The following is a 13,171-nucleotide window of genomic DNA, read 5'->3' on the forward strand; positions in this document are numbered from 1 at the left end:
CACAAACAACAGCACAGATCCATAAAATGTTTTTATTTTATTACATGCATAACGATCATAACAATGAAAATGTTTCTTTAATTCACCAAGGATCAATTAAAGTGCCTTTTTATTTTTATTTAAAATTTATGCTTTTGTTTTTAACTTTCTAAAAATGCTGTTATTTCTTAATAAATAAAAAAAAACATTAATTTTATTTTATGTTTCACAGTTTTGATGTTTTTATTGCATTTTTGATTAAATAAATGCAGCCTTGGTGAGAATAAGAGACTTATTTCAAAAACATGAATGGATAAACTAACTAATGCTCTTACAGATCCTAAAATTTAGAACACAACTAGTCTAGTTTGTGTCTGAAATTTGAACACTATTGTTATGGTTTATTAAAAGAAAAAAGAAAGCCTAAGTGTAATTTAGATGTTCAAATAATGACAAAGAGGTCAGAGGACAACATGAGAAGAATGGGACCATTCATATTATGAGAGCAGTACTAAGATGTGTTGATAAGTAAAATATGTTTTTTCGTGACAGAGCCGCATCTATTAGATGTCCTCACAGTGTTAAACGTGGCTTCAGGGTTGTGAGTTGAAACTGTAAAAAGGTCACAATCCCTGTTAGCTACTTTTGGCATGTGTTTTGGTTCCCTTGACCTCTGACCCCTGTTCCCTCTACTGAAAAGGCTTTCATTTGACCTTAACAGACGGGATCGGGATTTTCAGCAGGGGTGCTGAGTGGACCCTTCTTTAGTATTTCTATAGGCTCATCTTTCTGTCTGTGCTAACTTGTTTTTCTCCAGCTGCACCTGTTCGTTTTCCAGTTTCACATTCGGTCACATGGTACTGATGACAGATTGGGTGTTTGTGCCCATTTGGTTAAATAGCATTAATCTCGATTATATGGATTTTTGCAGGTGTTCAGATGTTTGGAAATCTGCACTTGGAGTTTTTTTATTTCCCTTCACCACAGGATAAGGGACGTGATGTCTATACAAGAATGACTCAATGGGCTGCACAGCTTTCACGTGAACCGGTCTAAGTAAAATTCTTCCAGCTACTGCTTTGCTCAGCCGAGTGAAAATGTGCTTGTCAGGCATGTGGATTTATGTGTGTGCGTCTGCCCAAAGCATTCACATTCATGTGCGCGGGTGTGTGAAGTTTACTTGTGAAGATAAGGGTTTGATTTGCACCTGACTGAAGCATCTCCTCGCTCTGCTTTGTCAGGCCTTTTGCCTGGAAAAGCTGCTTTTGGGTTTCGGAGGTTGTGTAGCAAGAAAAGAACTTCTTAAATCTCTATCATTCTGAAGCTTCAGAGTCAGATCATCCCGTTGAGAGGGGGGTAGAGGGAGCCACGGCAAGGTGATGCACGTGAGTTCTCAGACTTGAGTCTCCGTACAGTGGAAAGCTGGGTAACGCGTTCCTAATTCCCCATCCAGTCCCCAGTGAGAGAGTTCAGAAACGGTAGACCGCTGCCTGTGTTAGCTTCAGCACATTAATGCTAATTAAAAACTCTCCAAGCCCATGTTAATGAGTTGGAAGCGTCCCGAGTCTGTGGGTGGGATGCGTCTTCTCCCCAGAGCCGAAGTGGGAAGGAAAGAAGAGGGGTAGGGTGAACGGCAGCGTCTGCTTGCAAAGTTATTGTTAGCTTGCACTTACAAAACTGAGGGAAATACCATGTGGCAGAAGTTATGTTATGTACTGTACATGTCTTGTAGCATTTTATCCTCTTGTACTTCCATTGATTTGGCCTTGGGCTCGTTTCCAAGGGTTAACAGAACAGAAATTTCAGAAACATCTGCAAGCTTTTCACACATTTTCATTTATGAAAGGTGCTAGACAAATGTATGAGTAGCGGTAGTCATAGTAATAATTCTTATTTAAAGCTGCAGTTTGTAAGTTTTGCCTTTTGTCATCATCTATGTTTGAAAACTTGGTATTACAATTCCTTGCTGAATTGTGTCCCATGTCTTGGTTGTGCTCCGGCTCGGCTCTATCGAGGAGGAATCTAATGTTTTGAGGTGAATGTGAAACTGTCAGTCAGCGCACCGGTGGGAAACCTGTACTTAGTAATCACAGATACTTAACTACGTCTTGGAATATATGTCCCAACTAAGAGTTTATTATCATCGGATATTATCATCTGAACAAGTGAGTAATAGGTCTGCCACACTTTGGTCTGACCAACTGAGGGAAAAAGCATTACAATAAATTGTGCTACCAATGGTGAATAAATCGAACGATCAGTTAGTTCATATCACATCAAACCCTGAAAAATTATTATTATTATTATTGTACTTTATTCTTAAATTATTAATGTTAACAACATCAGTATTGTGTGATTTTGAGTATTATACGAGTGTACAGATGTGACGTAATGACGCAGTGCTATACTCTAATTTCCAGTGAAAACCTACCCGTACAACTCAAATTAGACAACTTTATTGCAGGCTAACCGCTGTGTATCAGGCTAAATATTGCTCAAATATTGATTCTGAATCATTTTTAACCAGAAAATGGACTGCAGCTTTAATAGAAACAGCATTTTATTGATGGAATAATTAAACAGCTGTTGAGCTTAATTGTTAATATGAATGTTTGCTTAATTTAATGTAATTTCAGCAATTTTGTGAGCTCAAGTGTCTTTTTTTAAGCCGATATCCCCTAAAAACAGTTTACTTGCATGAATTGCTTCTGGTCTGGCATAAAAGCCAGTGTGATCTGAATGATCTCAATACCTCATTTCCTGCTCTTTATTCACCACCATCAGTCTAATCTCCATTGTTTCTCAAAATAGCCATCAACTATTCTGTAGGAATATAAGCATGTTCCACAGGGATTTTACACAAAACCGCTTTATATGCCCAGAATTACCATAATCATAGAAGCAGAAACATCACCTAAGTATTCAGAATAATGGTTTAGGATTTTGATGATAGTCGCTTCCAAAATTACTTTTTGTGTTCCCATGTTCAAAAATGTCAAAACTCTACCATTAATGTTCACTAGACATGCGCTGTTGAGTAAAATAAGCAAGCAAAAAAAAAAAAAACTGGTTACATTTCTATAAGGATACAGTGTAAGGCTGAAATCTTGGGCTCTGTATGTTAAGTAATTCAGGTTGAAGTAACTGTAAAAGGTTAATACTTAACGTCAGAGGTTTAGAACAAATCCTAAGCAGAATGATTGAGGAGTACAATACAGTACTGCCTGATTATGTAAGTGGTGAAAGAATGTGAGACAGATATACTCATTTGAAAACAGCAGTGCAAACTGCAGACAGATAGTGTGATTTCACAGAATCAAGTTAGAAAATTAGATCATGGCTCTAATAAGGATCCCTAATTCTCTGTGACTCATGGTGTCACGAGGACTGGAGATCTTTTCACCCAAAGGCCTCGGTAATGAAAGCGCATCTCCTTCATTTATAGAGAGCAAGGGCACAGAGTGCGTGCTGCCAGGGTTTAGAGAGTTTGTGGGTGTGTGTTATTTCAGTAAACTGTGATTAACCGTGTGGCACTCTGTTATCTCTATAGGGCACAATAGTTAGCAAGTAAAAATCACATTCATTTTCTCCATAGAGAAATTATGATGACACATACTGTAAAGATTTCAATGAACTTATCTCTATCTTCTTGGTTTTATTCAATGATTTATTCTGGATATAAAATGCTGTATTGTATGAGTCATTGTTTTTCATTGTACTGTCATTTTATTATTTATTTGTCATTTGCAACGTTTTATGGGACGAGATAAATAGGACACCAAACCCAAGAACTCGAATCAACCGCTGAAATTGTACTTTTTGCTTTAGAGCAAGTATTAAGTCTTCATTCAGTTTTGCCTGCTATCCAACTGTTGTTTTCAGTGTACTTCATCATCTTTAGTTTGTACAGTTCATTAATGATCAGCATTTTTGTCTGTATATCTGAGGCGTTTTGCAAGTTCTTGCGTTAACCCTCATGTGACTCTGAGCTCTCTCTCGCCTGGAGACAGAGGAAGCAGATCAGAGGCCTCTGCAGTGAAAACACTAATTAATATTAATGGTAATGAACTTTAGGGCTTTTTATATGCCATGTAATATGCATGTCTTATAATGTGCTTATACAGTACCAGAGAGACAGAGCTGCTGGATTGTGGGAAATTTACTCCTTGACAGAATGCCCCTGCAGACTCATCTGAGGATAATACGCTTGTGAAAAGCAGTTCTCGCAGAATATGAGGAAATACATTAGAGATTAGAGAAAGTAGGACATGGTCAAGGTCTTCTGATAGATAAAAAGCCCCAAATCCAGATGTACATAGAGCTGGTCATGGTCCATTGTAGTTAAAGAGGTAGTTCACCCAGAAATGAAGTTGTGAACTTACCCTCTTGAATTACTTTATTATGTTGAAAAACTACATTTATAATTTAAAGGCCCAGTTCTCTCTATTATAACCTAAGAATTTTGCCTCAAACCCCTAATTTGCTACAGCTAAACGGTAGTAAACTTAAGGTATTGGGTAGAATTAGGGACATAGAATATGGTCATGCAGAGTATGTGCTTTATAAGTATTAAAAAAACAGTCAATATGTTAATAATATGCATGCTAACAATCAACTAGTTAATAGTGAGATTTGGTCCCTATACTAAACTGTTACCCTACATTGGAACCCATTGACTTTCATTATACTGTTAGCATATTCATGTCAAGACATTTATTTTTTTTTTCATGTTTTTGAACTATCCTTTGTAGCTCAGGGCTGGTAACTAAAAGATAGCTTCTTTTGATTCACCAATATGGGATTCCCTGAAATAAATCATTGTTAATGTCTTTTTTGTTTAGGATGGACGTCTGCGCATCAATGACCAGCTGATTGCTGTAAATGGTGAGACCCTTTTGGGGAAGTCCAACCATGAGGCCATGGAGACCCTGCGGAGATCCATGTCCATGGAGGGGAACCTGAGAGGAATGATCCAGTTGGTTGTACTCCGTTCTCTAGCACCGCCAATTCAAGTACGTATTTACCTCTAGAACACTTTCATTTTCTTCTAACACTCTTCTTTTCCAGCCTAAAACCAGCTTACATGTTAACTGGGTTTGCATGTTCTTGCCCGGTCCATGCTGGCTTTGGTGATTGATCAGGTGTTTTCCCAATTGGTAAGACTGACCTGAAACTTTTTTTAGGAGTACCATATGCTCTCGGGAAGATGTGTTGGAGATGGTTTGATGCTAAACTCTGTGGCACAGTGGCTAGGCCAAGCTGGTTGTCGTCTGGTTGAACCTGTTAGCCGTAACACAGCATGAACTTTTGGTCTTTTCTAGCTCACAGGTGTTCAGCATATGCAGTCTTATTTTTTCCGCCAGGGTGACTGATATTCTCCTTGACTGTTTACACAGCAGCAAAATACATTTGTCAGTTTCGATTTAGAGTGGTACATACACGTTATGTTGTGAACGAGAGTGACAAATGCATTCTTCAACCAAACAGACGATTTTCAGGACCACATTTTGAGAGTGAATTCAGATAATCTGTAATGTGTAAATGCAACAGTATTGAAGCATTGAATGACTTGTCACATCATGCGGTGTTGAAAAAAATGTACGCTGTTGACACGTACATGCTCTCTTTTTTATGTGGGGTATTTAAAATCAACAAGTATTTAAAACCGATCTGGGTTAAACTGTGCTCAAGAGTTTAGGCCTCTCATAACAAACATTTGGAAATATTTTGATACTGTTTTTTATAATACGCTCTTTATGTGCAGTGCGGTGTCTGCTGCTCCATTCTCAAGCTACAAAGACAGTTAAGATGTTTCATTAACAAAGATGTTAATGTTTCTACAGTGGATTGTATGTGAATATCCAATATCCTCTGTACAATTTAGTATGAGAAACCTCATCACCTTTTTTGTGAGATCACAATTTAAGACATTTTTACAAACCCATACCTGACATGATTGCTGCTAAAAAATTCTTAGGTTGGTTTATGGTAATCTCTGATGTCCAACAAGAGTTTATCAGTAATGTTTTCCGCAGTCGCAGTGATTGCTGCTGTTACATACAGTATGCTATTCATAGAAAAATTGGCTTTTAGTTTGGTTATTTATTAATACAAACAGTATTCAAGCTTCTGCTGTAAGCTTTTATATGGACAGGGCAATTTGAGACTCAGACATGTTAGTAAATATGAATGTCAAACCTAATCACAGACTTTTTGGCTGATGCTCTGCCTCTTTGTTCTGTGAGTTTTCATGGCCATGTGCTACATTTATATTTGTGAATTAAGAATTAAATGATGGATGTGCTTGTGCTTGTTCATTTTGGACCGATTCCTGTTCTTGATCGGGTCATTTTCTCCAACATGTACATACCTACTAGCATCAGAATTTATTTTAGGGCGACAGCTCCACAATAAAGTTGTAATCTTGTCACTCCAACTCACTGGCACATTGATAATCCCAGTAGCTCCAGTAATTTGAACAATTGTGGTATGCCAATCTATGCCAAAATCATGCATGATTCTGTTTTTATGACTTGTAATTGACAGGCGTTTGTCGGTTTAAGACCGGGTGCAGACAGATGCTTGCAGTGCCATAAAAGCTGGTCAGAATAGCTGGTAATTGCCATTAGCATTCCACATCCTTTAACTTTCTCCATCATTTCCTCTGTGCTTGTGGAATTCGCCTCTAGCGGGATGTTTTAGCCTTTTCTCCTCCCCTGCACCTGGGTTCGAGAGCGGCCATATGCTCACCCCAGGATTCCCTCTATATCTCACACATGCACACACACGTGCTGACACACTCCACCCCAAGGCCTCCAACTGCTCTAAAGTGGTGTGTAATTAGGCTACACAATGGAGTGGCCCCTCTGGCCGCATGGATTGATGGATACTGGGGGCTCTTTGTGAGGACTGACAGGCTGGGAGGGGCGGCCACGGCCAGGCCAGGGTGTTATTGTTCTCATAAAATAAAGATTCATGTTCATTATGCTTTATGGGCTGTGGATGCTCCCGTCATGGCTGCCAATGGGGCGCAAAATGGAGTCAGGGCCGATGGGATGCCATTGACCCTCATGTGTAGAGGTGGGATGAGATGCTAGTTGGTGGAGGGATGAAAAGAGAAAAGCATGAATGGATGGGGGACAGATTGCGACTTTGTATGGGAGCAGAGAGCTTGTCGCTGGGTTCAGATCAATAGATCATGCAAGGCAGATGCAGGAATATGAAAGTTCGGTCCTGAGGTGAAACTAACGGTGAAATATTGCTCAGCATGCTTTTAGTACCACAAATAAGAGCTTTATCCTGTAATAAATGGGAGATTAGTTTCTACACCCACAAGGCACTAACAGAATGCATTCTTGAAGCTTTTATTTCTTTATATTATGTGGTTTGTGCTTAATGAATTTCAACCTATTGTAGCGTTTTGATTCTTTCTAGCTCTAATAAATAAAGTCTAAAAAGTTATCTTCAGGCCCGGAGCCAGTTTTAATTCTTTGCAGACTTACTTTTTTTGTGAGTCTGTTCTCCAGAGCCTCAGTGAGCTTCTGGGAATACACATGCTGATGTGTTCTTGCTTGAATCTGCTGTGTGTCCATGTCTCCTGACCTAACTTTGCTAATTATGGGCACTTTCTTAGACATCAAAGACTGACTTCACACACATACTCTCAATCCCAGTCCGGTTTTGGCTAATTCTCTAAAAATCCATGAAAAAGGAGACAAACTGTTGAAGGGGAAGATAGGAGGAGCAAAGCAAAGGAGATAAAAAACAGATTTTGCCTGGTTTGAAAGCTCTTGGAACAGTTTTTGTGGCTTTCGTTTCCAAAAAAAGTATCTAAAAGCTTTTTTGGACATCTTAGCAGGTAGTGTTAGGCGATGTGTTGAATATTCACTGTTGAATATTCGAGTCGAGTGTGCTGACAGTTTAAAAATAAGCGGCATAGTGAAAATAGCAATGATTTTAATGGGCTTTTTATTTGGCCATTAAATAGTTTTTGCGATCTCTCATGAGTATTGAGAATGTTAACACAGACATTTTAACAGCGTCTCTTGTTTAAGCTTCAGTTTGGTTGAGTTGGCAAGTGCATTTGCATGTCTGTGAATCAGTTCAGTCTTTCTGCTTGAAAGTCTATATGTATGTTATGCATGAATGCATACATTTATTTGTAATAATTGAATATTTAATAATGAATATTCATTTCACGCACACACACACACACACACACACACACACACACACACACACACACACATATATATATATATATATATATATATATATATATATATATATATATATAGAGAGAGAGAGAGAGAGAGAGAGAGAGTTTAGATTCTGTAATAGAAAATCTATAAAAAAAATATTGAACCATATCACCCCTCCTTGGTACTATGGTATATACTGATACTGGTAATAATGTTTTTATGGAGATGTACCATGGCAGTGCCATCTCTGTTTTCTCTTCAGTCGAAACACTATTATAGCAGAGTCTGATCTAATCAATCCTTCTCACTGTTTCTCTCAGACAGCCATCTAAACAGCGCTGTCATAATCTCATTACAGCGTGGGCATTAATAATGAAAAGTAGCCCGTGGAGAGCCCACATGATCTGTGCCCTGGAGACTGTTTCCTCCTCTTCTTGTGCCAGAGGAGCGCTGGGAGGTTTGCTCTGTTGCTGCATGCATTCGTACAGACCTGCCAGGCCGCTTTTGTCTTTAACAGCAGGTTGAACTGTACTCTTTGTGATGCTGATTAAGATGTAAGTGGAGTCTAAGGAGAATTTTTTGGATGGGACTTCAAGCAGGGAGGTGGAGATGAGGCTAACAGACAGAAACAGCAGTGAGGATGGAGGACGCATGGAGAGAGAGGCTGTGGGAAATGGCATACCTTTTGTCCTCTGACCAGTGTCTTTCTGTGTCATTTTCAGTTTGAATGCTGAAAACCTTGTTGACCTCTCATCACAAAAACCTTCCATAAATACAGACAAAATGTTCAAATTGTGCTGGTTCATAGTGGTGATATTGTTGAAATCACTTGATGAAAAATACTAACAGCCAATCAGGATTCACACAACTTTAAAGAATTCATATATTTAAAGCCTCAAATGACAAAAAAATGCAGTGTACAGGTAAATATAATATATTTAGTATATATAATAATAAAAATAATATTATTGTCCATTTGGAGGCCAGTATAGGTTTTGTTATCTTCCGACTTATTGTGCTGTACAAGTCAGTAAAACAGTCACACGCAAAAAAGAAGAAATTTCATTAGATTTGGTCAAATAAAATTAGTATGTTGTACTATATTACAATTAATAATGAGGATGGACCAAATTTTTTGTCACCAAGTATTATTGACCAAAAGTCATTTTCAGCCGAAAATAGAAAACAAAAAAAGCAGTGTTTAACAAGCACATTTGATTTCCTTGTTTTTTGTTACTACAACTTTATAAAATGAATAACAACTTCCCTAATATCCTATTAGAGCAGCGTTATGGATTTCTTTAAACTTTCACTTCCTGCTTCCTGCATTCAAATTTTGAATGTTGGTTTCTGATTGCCATTTAAATTCAATTCAAACAGCCTTTTGTTTTCAAAAAAGCCAAACTGAATAGCCCTTTTGACGCCGCTCATCATTGCGTCAAAACTAAACAGCTATATGTTAAACATTAAATATGATTTTCACACCACACATTGACAGTAGTCCCAGCTAGGTGTTTGTATTCTGGCCTTCAATGAAGTACCATGGTATCGTCTAGATAAGGAAAGAAACAAACAGCCAAGCTCCTGGTTAAACTGCAGTGCAGCAACATTTCCATCTCTCCGTCTATTGCATGATCCTCCTAAAACACCATACACTACACTTTTTATACTCCCTCTTCTCACCGCCAACATTTCCTGTTAATTTTTATTGATTCAGCTGCGTTTTCAGAATCTCATCCTCTCAAAATTGCAAGCTCTATGTCCTCCTTTTTTATTCTGATAAATATTATAAGGGAAATGGAAAAGTTGGCTGGGGAATCCTCATTGATCCCCTCCTGTAATCTCATTTAGTCCCAGTCACTGTTTCCTCTCCTGGCAGCCTGCGTTCTGTTCCCCACAGGCCACCCCTCTATAGGCCTGCTCTCACTGCCGTTAACATTAAAAGAACCACATTATACACTTCTGTAGCATTTTGTTTTTCCCCAAAGTCCACTTAAGATGTTAGTCAAGCCTTCTTGCACCAAAACTACTCTCAATTCAGTTATACACAACCGTTTTCCACTATCACTCTCTGCCTTTCAATTAAACTGAGTGTTTGTGCTACTGTACCTTTTAAGGCTCCAAAACACTCCAGGACTTTTACACAGATATTCGTCTTGATTTAATCTTTACGCTGGATGAATCACGAGATGAGTGTATGATGGACAGTTGGAGGGCATCAAGCATGTTTGATATTTTTATAACAAATTTTCCGTGTTCAAAATCGCAAACCGTCTAGAATGTACTGCATTTGGTTTGAAACTTACTTCACAACAAAAAGTATTAAAAGGTCTATATGCATTTAATATGGGTATGAAATTCACTTTTTCACTGTCACATGACCTACCAGCATCAGCTGTGTCGCTTTGCTGTCATTCACAAATCTCTCCCAAATCTCTCTTTTGTTTATCAAATGCTATGAATTTGGATGTACTATACTTTAGATGTGCTGTTTTGTTTTGTTTTTTAAATATCATTTAATGTTTTGACAATTCCATGACTATTTTTCTTTGTCGTTCATCTCGTAGGTTTGTGTTTGATGCTTCTTGAAATTCTTGGAGCGTTTGATCCTCATTCATTTAGTGTGGAAAGCAGGTTATTCTCTAAACATGTGCATGATGTCTAATATTTTTATATTTTCTTTTATTCCAGTGTATTCCAGCTTTAAGTCGGCTACATATTGCCCGGTCACCTTAAACATTTAAACATGAATGTTTAAACATAACAATGCTGAACAGGTGCCCCCTATTCCGGTGGAGACGTGACTTCTTGGCCCTCTCCATAATTGCTGTTTTCAGACCTTCAGACACTCGAGGCCTCGAAAAAAATACACACACACACACACACACACACACACAAACATGCACCTTGATTTACAATATTTTATGCGAGTGGTTTGCTTTCCTAATGATCCACAGTTAACCGAATGCCGGCAGCATGTGCAGTATCCGAACAGGCCATTAGAAGACCCATCTGATGTGCTGCACCCTGCCTCTCTCCAGCATTTGAAATCTGCCAGTCGAATTAACATATTTCATAGTGGCGCTTCAGGCCTGGGGGCAAGATAATGAAATGAATTACCATTCTGTCTTTCTCTCTGGGGAAAAGAGACAGAAAATCTGTAACATCTGTGTGAGTGGCTTAAATCCTTCATGCCACTGACATCTAGACTAATCAGATGAATTAAGAGCACTTCCAAGAGCAGATTCTTGCGCTGTTTTCATCTCTCGTTCTCTTCCTTCCTTCAAAACCTGAGTCTCAATGTGGTATTTGTTTTGTGATGAATGCCGAAGCCGGCGTAACGATCCAGCAGCTATTTGAAAGTCTTTACCTATCCCGGCGCTCAGATTTGCCTCTTCTGTTTCCATAATTCACAAACACAATCGATACAGTGACACGGCTTCTCTCATTTTCTCTCGCAGGAGTTCCAGGAAGCACGGCGAATTCTCAATCGATCCTTTGATAGCTGCGTGGGGCAGGCGGGGCACCTCGGCCAATCAGATGGCAGCACTCAGCCCCCCATGGTGATGAACAGCATCTACGAGCGATGTGCAGGTGAGTGATGGGCTCGCTGTGTCTTTATCTCACAGTCGGTCCGTGCCGCAATGAGACGTTCAAGGAGAAGGCCACGCAGATATCTAGCGCTAATATATTTCTGTCGTCTGCGGCGCATTTGCTTGCAGATTGCCTTTTCATCAGCTAGACTGATAAAATTTGACTCTTCGTTTTGACTTAAAGGCAGTAGAAGCGAAACAAATAGTACATTTGACGTTTAAACACAATTACTTTTGTAGAATGAAAAACTAGGCATGTAATGTTAGTGTAGTAAAAAGTATAAAACTGATTTGAAAGTTAAAGTAACAATATTTAGAATGTTGCAAAAGATTTCGGTAACACTTTACAATAAGGTTCATTCATTAACAGTAATTAGCAATATTAGGGAGAATGAACCGAGATTGAACAATACTTCAACAGCATTATTATTATTATTAATTTGTTAATTTTAACTTCAACATTTACTAATGAATCCCAAGTTGTGTTTGTTAACATTAGTTAAAGCACTGTGAGCTAACACGAACTAACAATGGACAGCTGCATTTTTATTAACTGACATTTTTTAATAACTTTTATTTTGGAAGTGAACTATCACGATTAATCGTTTACAGCGCTAATTTCAGATAAATGCCGTTTTTATAACTTCATCCATCAAAGAATCTAGGTTTTGACAGAAATATTAAGCAACGCAACTGTTTTTAACATCGATATGATAATATGAAATATTTCTTGTGCAGCAAATAAGCATATTAAAAGTATCATATGACATTTAAGACTTGCTGCTGAAAAAACATCATGGTAATAAATGTCATTTTAATTTTTAAAAAAAGTCAAATAGAACACATTTATTTGAAATTTGTAAAAAAAAAAATAAATAAAATTTATTAAAAAAATATAAAAAAATAAAACTTGTCTTTACCTCTTTAACTATTAGTCTTGCTGAGAGAATTGTCTTATTAAAGATAAAAGTACTTTAAATGAATGTATGAATTGTAACAGTTATACTACTTTACATTTGTATAAAATGTAATAATAGAACAATTAGTTAATAGGACTGTTAAATGTAATCTTTAGCAAATTTTAAGAATGTCTTATTTTTTCATTCTGTGCATTATAATATTATGACTACTATGACAAAATAACATAGAATTGTACTATTATTGTTCATTTATCAGTTATTAAACAGTATAAAAATAATGATCTGCTTACCAATGTCTTGTCAGTGCATTCCTAATATTATTTTGCAATTTGATATCATTTTCATTCTGCATGGATTTATCTGCCTCGTGGAGACCAGTATACTATACTCAGACCTTTTAAACGCTGCTGACTGGGTTTTCTAATAGTTTTCTGTCCACATGCCATACAGGAAATCTGTTTGTACATGAATGTCTGTC

At 37.7% G+C, this 13,171-nt stretch overlaps 1 protein-coding gene across 5 annotated transcripts in view; it reads left to right on the forward strand.

Moving 5' to 3' along the window:
• Positions 1–13,171, forward strand: part of pard3bb (par-3 family cell polarity regulator beta b) — a 254,794-nt gene that overhangs the window by 116,651 nt on the left and 124,972 nt on the right. For all 5 annotated transcript variants that reach the window (XM_043249476.1, XM_043249475.1, XM_043249478.1 and 2 more), the window contains exons 13-14: positions 4,821–4,991; positions 11,642–11,774. In XM_043249476.1, the coding sequence (XP_043105411.1) occupies positions 4,821–4,991; positions 11,642–11,774 (304 nt within the window). The remainder of the gene's footprint in view (positions 1–4,820; positions 4,992–11,641; positions 11,775–13,171) is intronic.

The sequence above is a fragment of the Puntigrus tetrazona genome, chromosome 9, assembly GCF_018831695.1.
Source record: "Puntigrus tetrazona isolate hp1 chromosome 9, ASM1883169v1, whole genome shotgun sequence".
Classification (NCBI taxonomy): domain Eukaryota; kingdom Metazoa; phylum Chordata; class Actinopteri; order Cypriniformes; family Cyprinidae; genus Puntigrus; species Puntigrus tetrazona.